The sequence below is a fragment of the Lissotriton helveticus genome, chromosome 10 (genome assembly GCF_964261635.1).
Source record: "Lissotriton helveticus chromosome 10, aLisHel1.1, whole genome shotgun sequence".
NCBI classification, from domain to species: Eukaryota; Metazoa; Chordata; class Amphibia; order Caudata; family Salamandridae; genus Lissotriton; species Lissotriton helveticus.
The window spans coordinates 201,980,489-201,996,686 of NC_136071.1; the positions used below are offsets into that span (position 1 = coordinate 201,980,489).

General features: G+C 43.8%; 1 protein-coding gene and 1 long non-coding RNA gene across 5 annotated transcripts in view; one reads left to right on the top strand and one right to left on the bottom strand.

Moving 5' to 3' along the window:
• The window catches only part of DAGLB (diacylglycerol lipase beta), a 254,600-nt gene that overhangs the window by 111,025 nt on the left and 127,377 nt on the right, over positions 1-16,198 (top strand). For both annotated transcript variants that reach the window (XM_078665138.1, XM_078665137.1), the window contains exon 9: positions 15,150-15,227. In XM_078665138.1, coding sequence (XP_078521264.1) covers positions 15,150-15,227 — 78 coding nt within the window. The remainder of the gene's footprint in view (positions 1-15,149; positions 15,228-16,198) is intronic.
• Positions 1-16,198, bottom strand: part of LOC144786152 (uncharacterized) — a 166,638-nt gene that overhangs the window by 17,416 nt on the left and 133,024 nt on the right. The window lies entirely within an intron of this gene.

Here is a 16,198-nt window from a genome sequence, read left to right on the forward strand (position 1 = left end):
GCCCATTGTCAACCTTCCACAGCACACTCAATGGTGATACCGCTATGACACCGTCGTTCGACACCAACACACTCCACTGTGGCATCTTTGATGTCAAATAAGAAAGTCGGGGGCGCACAGCCTAAAGTTTATCACAATTAATATCTCAAGTGTTCCAAATGTATAAAGGTGGGTGCTCCTTCAGGTGGCGTGTCCGTCCTAACACGTCAATGTTAATACACAAAATAAGTGCACCCACTGATCAATGGATGCATCCCTGAGGTAGGGCACACCTTAGGTTCTTGAAAAACCAAGACTCCAAATGTTTATGAACAATCCATTTATAGATTATATTTTCAATTCATTCCATTAGGTTCATCATGTTGTCATATTTTAATTCATATAAATTCCATGAAGTTAAATTTCACTTGTGGAACTGTAACAATAATGCTCCAATGCATTTCGGGCTAGGGAGCCCTTCATCCGGGAGCTCTACAATACAAAATATAGCCTTAAATAAAATGCCAAGAGACCAACTTAAACTGCAATCATTAACTGAGTGGATAGTAACCAAAACTCCAAATCACTCAAAGAGGAGAGTCAAAGACACCCAGGTTGTGGAATATGAAACAAACTGAAAAGTGCTCAAATCGGGCGTGAAGGTATAACATGCATTCGAACTGCGGTTAAAATGAACAAGAGCGATAGAAATGTGCTACATCAAAGCAAACGTGCGTATTAGACATGGGGGTCGAGGCGCAAGCATGAAGGGTAAGAGCACTTACATGAGTTGATGTCAGAACACGAATCCGACCATGCTACAGACGAAATGGGTGAATTAAGTTAATAACGCTAAAGTTTCGGGTGTGCACCAGATCTAAAAACAACCTCCAAATGGCGGCATCAATATACCGACCTTTAAAAGTTGTTGTAATTCTCTGTCAGACGGGTATCGCTGTTCGAAGTTACATAGCAAATGGCCTCTACGCACCGGAGTACATGAAAGATTATCGGGTGAAATCTCGCGGACGTGACTAAACACAGTAAAAGGACGATGTGTATTAGAAACTAAACGGCCATATTGGAATGGTGAATGAAAAGTGCAAAAGAAGTGACGTATACGGAATCTAATTTATCAGAACGCATGCAATGGTGAACAAATGAAGTATGAAATAAATCAATACAGTATACAAAACATTGTTGTACAACAAACGATTATACAGTAACAGCACTATGGAACAATTAGCAGAAGGCTAGTGTACTCGAAAGAGTACATTTAAATAAAGCTTGAAAATTCAAGACGATCATTAAGCCCAGAAGGTTTCATTGTTTGCATTTTGAATATCCATGATATTTCACGTTGCAGGAGTAGTTTGTTGTTTTCCACGCCTTCCCGTCTAATGACAGTCTCAAGAATCATGAACTTCAATTGAGAAATGTTATGGCGTGCCTCATTGAAACGGACTGCTATGTTAGACTTCACATTCTTGGTTCGAATATTGGACTTATGTTCACTGATACGGATTTTAATTTTCCTTTCAGTCTTTCCAATATAGGTTTTACCGCATGGACATTTGATGAGATAAATTACATTTGAAGTGTCACATGTAGCATTCACTTGCAATTTTATATCAAATCCTTTCATGGGATGGGTGACAATGTTTCCGCGTATGACATTATTGCAATTGCTGCAATTCATACATGGTTGTGTACCTTTAGCTTGTCCTAGTTGAATCGTCTTCTTGGATAGTATCTCTTTGATGTTGGCACTACGAGTGTGTGCAAAAATAGGAGGATTTTTAAATGCTAAGCCAAAGTCGGGTTCCAAACTCAAAATTTGCCAATGTTTTAGAATGATTCCTTTGTAGGCTGCACTCTTCGTGGAAAATTTAGAAACCAGAACCATCCTGGGTTCTTCAGATTTTTGAGATCTTTTTAAAAGTTGTTCTCGAGGGATCTGTGATGCTCTTATTTTGGCTTGGTCAATTATATTATCCGGGTAACCCCTATCTTTAAACCTTTTGCCCATCTCTTGAAGACGATAATTGGTTTGTATAGGGTTTGATGTGATTCTTTTCACCCTCAGCATCTGAGAGTAAGGCAAATGTTGTTTGCCTTGCCTATTGGCGGCCCATCTGGAGCTGAACCCGAGAGGCTACTAACACCCCCACAATCTGGCCTGACACCTCCGGGTCCCAGGGGTTGACACAGAGCTCTCTTCTCTCACCTAGCTCCACCCTCTAGGGGTCATCGACTCTCTTCAACTGCTAACATGAACTTTTGGACCACTGGTGTGTCCCTATTCTGGAGCCATCTCTCAGGTTCACCTGAATAGTAAACCCCAATATGTTGGTGGGCCTGTGAAAAAGCTGCCTTTTAGACTTGCTGCCACTTTTAGGGGCCTGGACAGCCACACAGCTTTTCCTCTTTTTAACTTCTATTCCAAGATCTCCAGGTTTTTAGCTTTAATGTCCGGGACATAAACAATCCTGTCAAGTGGGCTGCTTTGCTCTCGCTCTTAGACCAGTCTGGCTGCGACATATGTCTTCTTCAGGAGACTCACTTTCTAGCTAAAGGTACCCCCAGAATGCAGTCATGTTGGTTCATGTGTCCGCTCTGGTCCTCTGGCCCCTCCAAGAAGAATTGCAAAGCCATTTTTTTTTCTCTGAGGTTTCGAGGTGAGGTATTATCTACTGTTACAGAGATTAAAGGACGTCTGCTCGCAGTCCGAATTAAATTGGCTTTACCTAAGCGAACATCTGTGCCCCAAACAACCGCCAAGAACCTAATTCCCTAACATCTGCCCTTAACACTCCTGATGCTGCTATTCTGATAGAGGGAGACTGAGCCTAGTGATGGACCCCAACCTAGATCACTCCGGCCACATAGGTGCCTTCCCCACTTCAAGGTTACGATGGTTTGCGGATCGTGGGCTGGATGATGTTTGGCGTCAACTCCACCCCTCCTCTAGGGATTACACATTTCAGTCTGCTCACATAAAACATATGCTAGTATCAATCCCTTCCTAGCATCCTCATCTTTGGTAGCCCATGTTCCAGAAGCAGTTATCCAGTATTGGGGTATCTTTCATAGATTCACATACTTAGAATCATCCCCACCGACGAGGTGGGAGTCCCGCGGTATAACAAAACATGTAAGTTATAGTCATAATAACATTATACAATAGGCCACTATGGACAGCCAAGTCACTACATTAGCCTATCTTAGTCATAAGAACCAAACTTGGAATACAGCCAATCAAAGAGGCAAACCCTCAGATTTTCTACTGCACCTCGTGTGACAGGGAGTCTCCCTGAGCTCTGCTCAGTTTTTTCCTTACTTTAGCTACTTTTGTGAGGAAATATGTCTGACTCTTCAAAGAAAAGCTTGTTCTTGCCTTGTTCTTCATGTGGGAAGAAAAGATTACATTTTAAGAATCCACATAAAGAATGTATATACTGCCTTTATCAAGCTCACAAGGTCAAGGATTGCAGGATCTGTAGAACCTTCCCTGCCAAGACCTTGGAGGACAGAGAAGGAAGACTTTTGGTTTGGCTGGAAAATCTGAAGGCTACAACGAAGGTGGTTTCTGGAGATGACGGCAGCGTAAGTCCTCAGGCGTCCACCCCTCAGGCCTCGAAGAGGGATTGATCTGGAGATCCCCTTGAGCGACAGAGTAAGACCCAGAAGAAATCTCACTCAGAGATTGGTCACTCTTTCTCTAAAAAAGAGAAGCCTTCATTCTCTTCAGAGGTACAAATGGGAGAAAATGTGAAGATTTCTCTGAAAACTGCCTCAAAGCAGCAGAAATCCCTTTCTGAGCCTCCGTCGACGTCGAAAAGTGCTCCGTCGACGATGAAATCCCCTCAGAAGGTGGGTGATTCCTCGACGAAGAAAGTCCCATCGACGACGAAGACTCCGTCAACGGCACCGTCGATGATTATTTCATCGCCGTCGACGATGCCAATCACGTCGACGCCCACGTCGTCGTCGACGGCGATACTACTCTCGTCGACGAGCCCACCGTTGACGGAAACGACGACGACATCGTTGACGATGGTTTTTCCGTCGACTACCTCAATGATTTCAACATCAACGGTCTCTTCTATAATGGCAATTTCTACAGATACGGACTCGCCTCGCCGTCCATGTACATTTCGTCGATGCTGAAGCAGAAAATACCTACATCTTTGCAAATTACGCCAGTGTCAACTTCAAAATTGTCATCTTCAAGACAATTTTATCAGGATGTTTCCCATATCTCACCTTTACCTCCTAGCCACTATCTGGAAGAGTCAGATGATGAAGGACCTTTTGGCCCAGCACATGATCCTTCTCGGCTCCGAATTAAATATCAGGAGGACGAAGATGATGAGGAATATTATGAGCCCTGTGAATGTCTAAGAGGTCCTCAGGAATCTTTTCATCAAGAACCTATGGTTCAAATGCCTGCGGCTTTGATGCAAGATCTCACTGCAATGTTGAGGGATTATAATGCACGCTTCCCACCAGTACCGGTTCCAGATCAACCTCCTGCACCTACAGTCCTCCTGTCCCTGTCTCGGTGCCTCAGGTGGTTTTTCCTACTCATTTCCTTCAGGATAATGATGGTGACACTGTGGCTGAAGAGGGAGAGATACCAAACTCACCCACAACGGGGGATGAATGGGATGAGTACTTAATTCCAACACCATCCTCACCAGTCCCTCATGCAGTTGATTCCCCTCCTGAGGATATAGGGGGTTTTCACGCTATCATGGAAAGGGCAGCAACTAGATTTCATCTTCCTGTATCAGTACAGAAAACAGAGTGTTTGTTTTCTTTATGATTTTAAAGATCAAAGCAGAAAATCTGTTCGCTCAATCCCGATAATAGATCATATTTGGAAAGAAGGAACGAAGATAATGAAAACCCCATTTTCAATACCTGCGATTCTCCCTAGAATCGATAAACAATATAGAGCACCTGATGATGCTACTGCTTGCCTGTCTGGGCACCCAAGACCAGACTCTGTCATCTCACAGGCTGCCCAACGAAAATCTTGTAATCCATCTACTCCGATAACAGCGCCACCAGATAAGGATGGGAGATGCCTGGATAACATCGGTAAGCGCTTTACCACCATGGCGGGTGCCTCAGTTCGTGCCACAAATTCTTTGGCGATTTTAGGCAGATATGACCGCCAATTATGGTCTGACATTTCCCCTTATCTCGAATATCTTCCTGAGGATAAGAAACAGGATGCAAGGAAAATACTTCTGGAAGGCGAAAGGGCTGCATCAGAGATTATTAATATCTCTATGGATATGGCTTTGTTGGGTTTTCGCCCTCTTGCCGGAGCAGTAACCCTTAGACGTCAGGGTTGGTTGAAATTCACCAACTTTCGCCCGGAGGTCCAGACAAAGATTTTGGACATGCCATTTGATGGGGACTTATTATTTGGGAAACACATAGACGTTGCGTTACAAGAAATCAAAAAAGATACTGATACCACCAGGGCACTGGGTACTTTACAATACAGAAAAATGCCTTTTCAGGGAGCGAGAGGCAGAGGTTCATATTCATTTTGTGGAGGATATCAGAAATACCAACATCAGGGCAATCAAGGACGATATGGATACCAAAAGCAGCAGCATTCCAATAGAAATCCCCCAGCCGCCGCATATAGACAACAGAGCAGAAGACGCCAACCTCAATGCAGAGACTCTGCTAGAAAACAGTGACAATCTTTCAAGACCTGCACCAGATCTGCCACAAATAGTCTACAAAATTCCTAATGTATCCCGACATCTCAAAAATTGGAAGAAAATACCACAGACAAGTGGGTATTGGACATTATCAAATTCGGTCACACCCTAGAATTTGTCAATTTCCACCCTGCTCATCCACCTCTGAAGAAGCATCCACCGCATCTTGCTCTTCTCAGAAAGGTGTCCGTGGTGATAATCAAAATGGGGTAAAACCACAAAGTAAATAACGAAGGTTGATTATTATTTATTTTGTAGCCCTGATGAAGTCAATGGTGTACCTACCACAGACGAAACATGTGTTGGTTCCATTTTCATGTTGGATTTATTCTACACATATGTAGATTGAAATTAAAGTGGAGTTTACAACGACATCAACTTTTGTGGACACTTGTAATTTGGACATTGGCTCTCTAGATAATGTAATGAGGGCAGTTTGTCTTCTGCTTGGAAGTATAGGGTGGGCGCTTGATATCCTTTGAACACCATTTGAATCTTAATGTTCTGTGCTATCTGATATGGTCATGCACAGAATTTACCCTGCCATGTCTTTGATGCAATTCTTTTCTACAAGCCTGGAAGGCCATTCATTCAGACTTACTATTTGTATAAAATGGGTATACCCTACGATTCCAGGACTCAAGAATACCTTTCCAACGTACCCTTCAATCAGAAGGACATCTTACAACAGGAAGTGGCATCCCAGCTGTATAAGGAAGCAGTATGTGGTGCCAGAGAAGAAAAAAGCACTGGGGTGCTACTCATGTCATTCATAATCCCCAAGAAGGATGGTGGTCTTAATCTAATCCTAGACTTCAGGCTCATGGAACTCTTCTTAGGCAAGGAGAAATTCAAGAAGTTGTCTGTAGCTCATGTCATTCTGGCGCTGAATGCGCAAGACTGGATGTTATCTTCAGACTTTCAGCTTGCCTACTTGCACATCACAATCCTGTGGTCGTACAAGAAGTACCTGTGATTCATGGTTGAATCCACTCTTTACCAGTTTGCAGTATTACATTCAGGCCCAGTAAGTCTTCACCAAGGTGGTGGTGGTAGCTCATTTCCGGAGGCCGGAAGTTGCTGTGTTCCTTTACCTCAATGACGGGCTACTGAAAACCGGTTGTCAGCAAATGGTATCACATCACTTGCATAGGACAGCATGGTTATTGTTAGACTTAGGGTTTTCTATCAGTCTACCCAAGTCTCGCCCGAGAACGCCCACCCCCTCCTTCCCCCCCCCACCTCCCAGCCTCCTGTTCAAAGGGGCAGTACTGAATGCCACAGTACTCTGAATATTCAGGAACTTGGGAACAATTGTGATGTTTCAACTAAGTGCTCTGATTCCAGTCTTGACGGTTCTGCTTCTGCTCAATCGGTTAGCCTCCTGCATTCTGTTGGTCACTTATGCACACTGCCACCTGAGGACTCTCTAAAGACAGTAATTCTAGCACAAAAGAGATTGATCAGATTCCATTGTGACCCTTAAGGACACTGCAGTGGTGATCCTGGTGGGGAATAGAAGAGAACCCCCCTCCCGCCCCCTCGCCCCTTGTCTGCGATTGTGATGGACGCCTCCCCATATGGATTCTGGAGATCCGAGGTCTTGGGTCTCCAGAGGAGCCGAGTGAAAAGCGTAATCTGCTAGAGCTACGGGCTCATCCGCTAGTGCTCAAGGCCCTTCTCACATCCCTTCACTGTCAATATGTCCAGATCTTAACCAACAATACGATTGTCATTTGGGACGTCAACAAACAGGGAGGTATGGGTTTCATCTTATGTCTCCAGAAGCGCTCAGACTCTGGTCATGGATGCACCAGCAAGAGATGTGAGTGGCTTTCAGCCACCTAGCTCACTCGCTTAACATGAGAACCAACAGCCTCAGCTGATGGTGGCTTCAGGATCACAAGTGGTATTTCCTCCCGGAGGTTGTACATGTACTCTGTGCAGAGTGGGGTACCCCTAAGGTGGAATTCTATGCTACTCACAAGAACCTCCACTGATCGGGTAAGGAGAGGTTGATGTGGCAAGGCATACAGGAGTCCCATGCTCCACTCTATGTAGAATGCATGTCTGAGAGGGGGCCTTCTTATGAACTCTAGTGCACAAAAGTGTTGACATTGAGCATTCTTGACCATGGTGAAGAGACCGGGTTCTACCCTTTGCTGGATGATGCCCTGCTCCAACTCTGGTTGTAACTGCCATTTGTGATCCACTGGTCATTGTTGGCTTATTTAGTCCATCTTAGCATATTAGGATCGTGCCAGGTGATGTACGATCAGGGAAATGCCCTGACAACTGGGCCAGTTACAGAGGGACAGAGCTTTCTGGCACAAGTGCCAGGATCCCACTTCACCATGCTTGTGGCAGTACCACATGGTGGTGGTAATGTCCCATGGTGGTGGTATTGCCTATGAAAACATCCAAAAGCCTTCCTTTGATGGTTGGCAGGAAGGCCTTCAACAGCGAGCAAATCATCCTCAACTCCAGCTAATTGATGTAGAGGTGGGTCTCCGCCACAAACCAGATCACTCTGATCTCAATCTCTCCAGGATGGTCTCACCTACCTAGTAGTGACGCATCCATCACCACCATCCACTCAGGATGGGGTTAGAGAAGGATCTGTTGCTGGTCCAATTGTGGTTGGGCAGTCACCACTGCAGATCTTATGCAGTCTCTTCTGAAACTTGGGTGGAATTTGACCTGTTCCCCTGGTGCTGGGACCACTGAGACATCTGTTCGCACTGCAGGGCTCTCATATGCCATCTGAGCTGATTGGTGTACAGTATGCAAGAGGTCAGTAGGACAAGAAGCCCCAGAACCACCCTTAGTGGAACCAAGGTCAGAAGTTGAAACATTGGGATCATAACCCAAATTTCCTGCACTTGCTTGTCCTGAGAAAAGGGCCAAAGGTGCACCATATCCAGGATGACTCATACAGAAGTAAGCCTCTACAAAGGAGTCCGGTGTGACTTTGGCAAGTTGAGTAAGAACCCCACAATGTCAGGTGGTTTTGCCGTCATCTGAAAGTGGTTTGCGACTGACAGTTGTGAGCCCGCCTTCAACAGCCAGTCATCAATGTAGTTCAAGATTGTGGCTATATACCTCCGAAGATGGGCAGCGACCACCGCCTTCACATTTGTGAACACCTAGGGGCACCAGAGAGAACAGAAACGAGCACGGTCAACGGAAAATGTTCATGGTTCACCTTTTAGCACATGTGGGCCTGGTGGACAGGGGTGTGAAATCCTGCAGGTCCAGCACCACCATCTGGTCTCCAGTATCCAGGGCAGATATAACCTGGGCCTGTGTGAGCATTTTAAATTTGTCCTTTCACAGGAAAACATTGAGAGGGTGACATTCTAAAATAAGACATCTTTCTTTGGCACAAGGAAGTAGCGAGAATAATATTCAGTCCTCCCTTCCGAGGCCGGTACCCTCTCTATGGCTCTTTATCTAAAAGAACCTGCACCTCCTCATGCGAAACAAACAGATGGTCCTCCAAAAGCTGCTACGTTGTAGGTGTAGGCGAAAAAGAGTGGAAGTGAGTAGCCTCATTAGATAATTTGAAGGACCCACCTGCCGGATGTTATCCTTGGTCACTCCTAAAGAAATTGGCTGACATTGCCTCCCACCAAATGGCAGTGTGCCACTAAGGGTGCACTAATGATGTTTCAAGGTTATTGCCAGAGAGTTGGGAGATTGGGATGTACACTGCTCCTGATGGCCTGGTATTTGCCTGTTGGGTTCAATGCCAGCTAACCACAAAGGGGCTGGAACTCCTATTGTGCGGACATCAGAACCTAGCGCTGTCGATAAGCTCTGCCCCGAGCATTGTACCGAATAGTGCAAAACTGTTAGGAAGATTGCCGGACTCGTGCCAAAATGCGCAAACAGGAGGCCATGTCTCTGCTTTATTTAAAAGGCTACAGGGCATATGGATGTAATGTCCTAGCAGGCAGCTGACATTGATTGACCTCAAGGTAAGCCTAGCCAGTGAAAATAGTCTCTTGCCAAACCTTTCCACATGTTTGGCTATATCAGGAGGAATAGTTTGTAAGGCATTAGGGTTCATTCTGCTGGTGGCCTGTGCAATACCAAACTCTGAAGAGTTGATTACTGGGTTAAGAAGTCAGTGTACCAACCCACAATTGGATGTGGTTCCAACCTACTTGCATCTTGTAGATCTACTTGCCAATTTTTGTTGTTATATGGTGAGGTAAACTCCTCTCTTTTATTTCCAGAGGGCCAACTCTGTTCAGAGTCCGAACCAAATGTTGGTGCAGTGCATGTGCACGATTGTTTGGTAATTGTGTGCCCTCAGAATCAGAGGGATTGCGAATCAGCTATGCCACAGCAGGATTTTGTAATGGTCTCAGGCAAGGTCTAAATATTTCGGCTTGGAGTCAGATACTGCAATAGGTTATAGATCGTCTTCCGGTACTGGCGGCATCAATGTCGATGTCCAAGGAACCAGCGCAGATTTTTTGTACTGGAACCGAAGTATGAAATGATGCTGGAGAAGAACCAGAAGCAAGCTCAAGGGTCACAAACGGCGCTGAGGACCGATCTCCCAGCATTAACCAGACTAGAGGTTCCTTTAGTCCCTAGGGCACACCAGTTGGAACCAGAAGTTTGTGGAAGATGCACAGCATCACCTCTCTAAAGGATTAGACCTGCTGTAATGTTGCTGACTGTACTGGAAACACTTGGTGCATTCGGACCAAGCTTGGAATCTACTCCTCGGGTTAACGGGAGTGAGACCTACAGACACGGTGACTCCCTCACACCTTCTTGGAGATCTAGAGCGGCAGGAAGGGGCAAAGTCCACTTGCACTTCTTGTGCTTTTATTCCCCTTAACTTATCAACAACTTTGACTGCAAAGAAGATTTGCAGCGTGAACAATTTCAGGAGCTGGAGCGGTGCCGCACTCTCAACTTCGTCCAAGAACAGGGCCTGCGTGCAGTCTTATGGTGTTTTGACACGTAGTGCTTTGCTTCCTGTTCTTGGATCACTTTTGGATGTATCTGGGTGTAGTCGTAGCAGGCCTTGAAGTCATTTGCCAAACCCAAACACTAAAAGTGCACCTGATGGGAATCTGTCCTAGACATCTGTTTGACAGGTCCTACAAGGTTTAAACTCTGTGGTCTTAGGATGTGACATGTCCTCTTACACACTGGAAGAATTTAAGAGAGAAAAAAACTTAAGAAAAATCCTTCAAGGATTGAAGAAAAAGCAGCAGACCTCCAAATCCACGTGTGAAGGTGTGGCAAGAAAGGAACTGACATAAGCATGTATAATTGGCATATACTAGCGGCTCCAAGCATCACTTCTTGAGTGGAACGAAGATTGCGCGGTCACTTTTGCGCCATCTATAGGCGCAAAGAATCATCTCTTTTTGAGTTTCTGGATCCAGTCTTGCATCTGTGGTTATTCACATGGTCAGGAATCGGTTGTTAGAAGTATCCATCAGAAAGATAAATTATAATAGAGCTTTGCAGTAGAGGAGGGAGATACCAATGCTACAGAACTGTAGTAACAGGTTAATTAAAATATTCTTCTCCAGCGCTGGAGCTTTCAAAGATATGCAGAACAGTAGTACAACAAAGTATTATTATAATAGGAAAAGGATGGCATAAGACTCACCTAATTAAAAAAGGTTCCTTAACACAGTTTGTCCAATATCTGCTTCTGTTCTCTGCTCTGCAGGCAATAAATGTCTCCACAAGGTGGGCCATTGATATCTCTGTGTTTAAAGCCTCAGGCTGATAGTGCAGCAGTAGCAGAGGTTGTTCATGGCTGCAAGAAAGATTTCAGACACTTTCCGCTGGAGTACATGTTCCTGTTTTCAATCAGATTCTTCTTGATTGTGGATGGCAAATCTCATTTCTTCAAAGACTTTGGTGTGGACTGGGCTGGTTGCTAGAAGGCATCCAGTAGCGGACAGGCAACCAGGTGCTGTGGGACCTCAGAAATCAACCAGATGACAGAAATGGACGCGATAAGCTGACTGATTTGGCTGAGGAGAAGCTGTGCAGCATACAGGTATCACATACCTAATAGCAACTTGGATACTTGCTCAGCAAAATCGATTGATAATGCTAATGTAGCATTTCTTAGTCTGTTGTTCACTCCCATTGTCACTGATGTTGTGTTAGAAATACGGCTATGATGATTAATGATGTGAACTGAACAGAGGCTGGGTGCTGTTTCCCTGTTCAATTTGCAGGAGGGAGTATGGAGCACAATTCTAGTTCCACTGATCTGGATATGGGTGTATTGCGTATCCTGTAGGTTGGCCAAAGGGTGGCGGATGGTGGCTAGTTCACAAAACTTCCCTCTCTTTTTCTCTCCTTTCCCTACTTGTTCTGTATTTTCCTTAAGGTAGGGTTTTCTCCACTGGCCTAGAGGGGGTGCTATTATTGTGGGGTTTTTGTATTAGACCCTGTGGTCCTCAACATTTTCAACTCCCAGGGTCCCTCGACTCACTATCACGTCACATTATGCTGCCTTGTAGTCGGTTACACGGTATGGGGCCCTGATTGGGTAGTATTTTAACACCCTTTTGGAAGTCCCAATTGAACCAACAATGCTGCGCATAAACTTTTTTTTAAATATGATTTTTTACAAGCTGGACCAAGGGCATTTGTGAGCCTAATTTGAAGGCATGGATGTGAGATTTAGCTCCCCTGATCACGTCAACATGGTGTAGTTTATTGGCTATTAATGATTACTGAAAGCCATGGAATGTTAGGCCTGGCCGGGCCAGTGAAATACTACAGCCTCTTAGCATATGTGAGCACTTTAACTTCTATGTAGCATTTCTGCATGGAGTACCGCTAACCAGAGTCGAAGATGAGTCTCTAGAAGAGATCAAGATGGCAGCTACACTGTACCCAATACTCCTCCTTTGAGATGCTGGTTTCGATTTGGTTCAGGTTTAGCGAGGCGGGTTAGTACACACTCAATTATATTGTAGGAGTGGCTTAAACGATATTGCAGACTCCGCTCCTAATCAGTCTTACTTATCCATGTTCTTAACATCCACTGGCAGGACCACCATGGATTTTATGAAATGCCTTAAGGCTGTGCATTTCTTGAGCTTTGGCAAGACGCACACCCATTTAGTAGTGAGTACGCCTTCTCCATGCACAAACTACATGACATTAGATGCATTCCTTTTGGATATGGGCGTATGTGTCTGGTTTCAGCACCAAATACTTTGTTAAAACTAGGTGATCACAGGTCACTGTTGGAGACTAATTTACGTTACAATGAGCATCTTATATCCAAATAAACAGGATATTTTGCTATGCATCAAGGACCCATTGACTGACCTCTCACCCATAATATAGATTGAGTGCTTGCTTTAGCTTTTCGGCCATGAACGATCTGGAGTAAGTCTGGGTTGTTCCTTTTGAAGGTATCTCCCATTCAACACTAGTGAATAACCCATCTACTTTCAAGTATTAGAATGCATGGATGTACTTCTCTCATTGCATCACCAGGACTTGACAAGGTTGCTGGGAGCAGTAAGTATCTCTAAGCTGCTTTCGAACAAACTCCCCAATAATCAGCAGAGAAGATTTGGCCAAGATAATAGACCTGTGCGAACTCCTCTGTTACTTCCCTAATGTGCCAGTCGCACTTCAATGTCCATTTTCACAAAACTGAATTCCCTCCTTACAAGTCTAATGTATGGTGATAGTAGGAGTGGGGTGGTCTTTCACAAACTTCAGCAGCAACCACTATGTGTGGCTTGGGTACTCCTGGCAGAGAGTGTATTATTTTACAGCACTGCTCCAGTCCAATTTATGGTAAGGAGCTTTCTGGTTAAAGGCCCGAAGGAGATACTTCCGTATAACACAACATGACCCATGCCATATTGGCGGTGTTGCTGAGTGAGACTGTCCCAGGTTCCACTCCCCTTTAAATTGGTCACGAGACAAGGTCAGAGGTTGGTCTGCCTATTCACTTGTGGTCCTCCTTTGAGTTTGCCTCATTTCACTAAAATGCCAGAATATGTTTAACATTGATGGTCCTTAGTAGGGCAGTCATGCTGCTGTAGCAGTCAATATTGAAGATGTATGCTAGACTATGTCCATGGTCGAACGATCTAGGTATCAACTATTTAGATGAAGAGTGGAGCAATATATTTGCTCATAACACAGTGGTATCCCCCAGTGTGGGTTTTTAACTTGTGCAATTCAGCTACTTTCATCACACTTATCGGAAGCCTGCCCAGCTACACAGGATGCACGAATCCCATAGAAGGACTTGCCACAAAACAAATCGTTGAACATGCTGACTTTTTCGATATTGGGTAGATATGCCGTAGTCTGCAGCTCTTCTAGGAGCATGTGGTCCATAAAGTCTCCACCACGACAGGTGGGGCGGATCTGTTCCATCCAAGGTATGTCTACTAAGACTACTGCATTATCAAAAGGTGTTTGCCAAGAGTACAGATTTACTAATTTGATATTCTTGCTTGCAAAACGAAGATTCTATGTGACATGGAAATTGATGTTAATAGGATTGCTGATTGGGTCCTAATAAGGGGTTCACCGAGATCATTGGTTGGTGCCACACAATCCCTTGTGGTGGAAGGTATGTTGGAGCCCATACTTCTTGAGCTGCCCAGACATTCTGGTGACATTTCCTTTTAGACAGCTTGCTTAATATGTGGTTTAAGGATGGTTGTGCAAGGACGGTTCCTTTGTCTGAGAATGCAGGTGTTATCTCAGTAGAGGATTTGATCACATACTGAGATCCGGATGGTGATATTGGCTAATAAGCTATACAACCCACCTTTGATGTTAATTGTTTTGCCCAATGGTACGTAAACAAGGAGGTTTGATGGGATAATATATTTAAATTGTTGGGAAATCAGTGCTTTCCACATGTTTCATACACATACATGTTTGTGTCCTTCACATACATTAATGGTTCTTGGCTATTTTGGAACATGTTCTTGACTTTAAAATCAATAAAAACATTTATTAAAACAAAAACGATACGTTGCAGGTTTTTATGATATTATATGTAGTGTTGTTTATAATTGGAGATATTGAGCCGGTTTCTTTTGCACACATAATCACTGATAGGATTCCTGCTGGCGGTCACCTGTAATACCATATCAGTTTGTAATCACTCATGATGTCATTGTATGTATCATAAGAAATGTCATGTTATGTCACCTGAAATACATTCTTGAGAGCAAGTTTCATTCGTATTGCAGTAGAGGTATTTCATTGTATTTGAGAGGTTCTACATTTTCACACATTTTTAATTAAAAAAATTGAATTATTCAGATTTATAATGTTATCTGCACAAGTGTTGATTTTTAAGGAATAGTTACTTCTATCTAAACCTGATTGTGATGTGAGTAATTATTGTACTTACATCTTTGATCTTTTTTCCTTCAGGATGTACTTACGGACCTCTCAGCAGACTGTGAAAACCTGCACACAGAGGGTGTTGAAGGGGACTGTTTCGGACATAAGGTTCAAGTACTTCTTTTACTCTTTAAAGCTCCGCTTCCCTAAAAACTGAAAATCCAAATGCCTTATAAAAGTTATTAGATTTGTACAATGTACTTTACAAACGAGCTGGTCTATTCTGTTTTTTAAGCTGGTTTAGTTCTTTATGTTGTCTTAAACTGTTGTAATTTGCAAGTGTGAATTGTTTTCGTAAAGATTCATCTTTGGTATTAAATCTCCCAACGCATCAGATCAGGACATAGGAAACTAGGAAGATGTGTATTCACTGCTTCCTCCTAGGGATTCCTCATGTGGAGTCTTTTCCAAGGTGTCTAGACTAGTTCTGGCAAACCTTCTTGCACTTCAACCACCTGGCACTAAATTGCACTTTTCCAGCATCAGTCATGGATCCGCTGACACCACCCAATGAACCGATGTGATAGCGCCTTCATGTTTATGGGCTTTTCCTGAGCCAAAAATCTATAGCAGCAAAGAGGCAGATGGTTTCAAGGTGTTTCAAGATCTGCGTGAAATTCTGTTAAGAATGTTACGAATTGACTTTGTGAGGGGTAAGAAGCAACTGTTCATTTCGTAAATGTTCTAACGCTGATGCTTGGAATGAGGCTCGTTTTGAGATCACTATTTATAGCATTTTCTAGCTTGATTTCTAGGGTTTCTTGTAACTCAGACCCTCCTGCTGTCGGCATTGCCATGGGGAATTTTGTAGGTGATGACCTTATGGAAAGAAGTTTCAATAGAAGAACAAGTTAAATATTTTTATTAACACTTCGCTAACCCCGTCTCCTACACCACTTTATGAGCAAGTTTTGTTTGTGAGCTAATATTTTGTTGAGTGCTACTACAGTTGGCTGTTATTATTCTGGCATCTATGGAGCACGGAATTTTGGTTGAACTGTTGTCACGTGTTATAACGCCTTAATAGAATCATTGGATCTGAAAGAAACAGGTTAGTGTTATATTCCTTACCTTAGAAT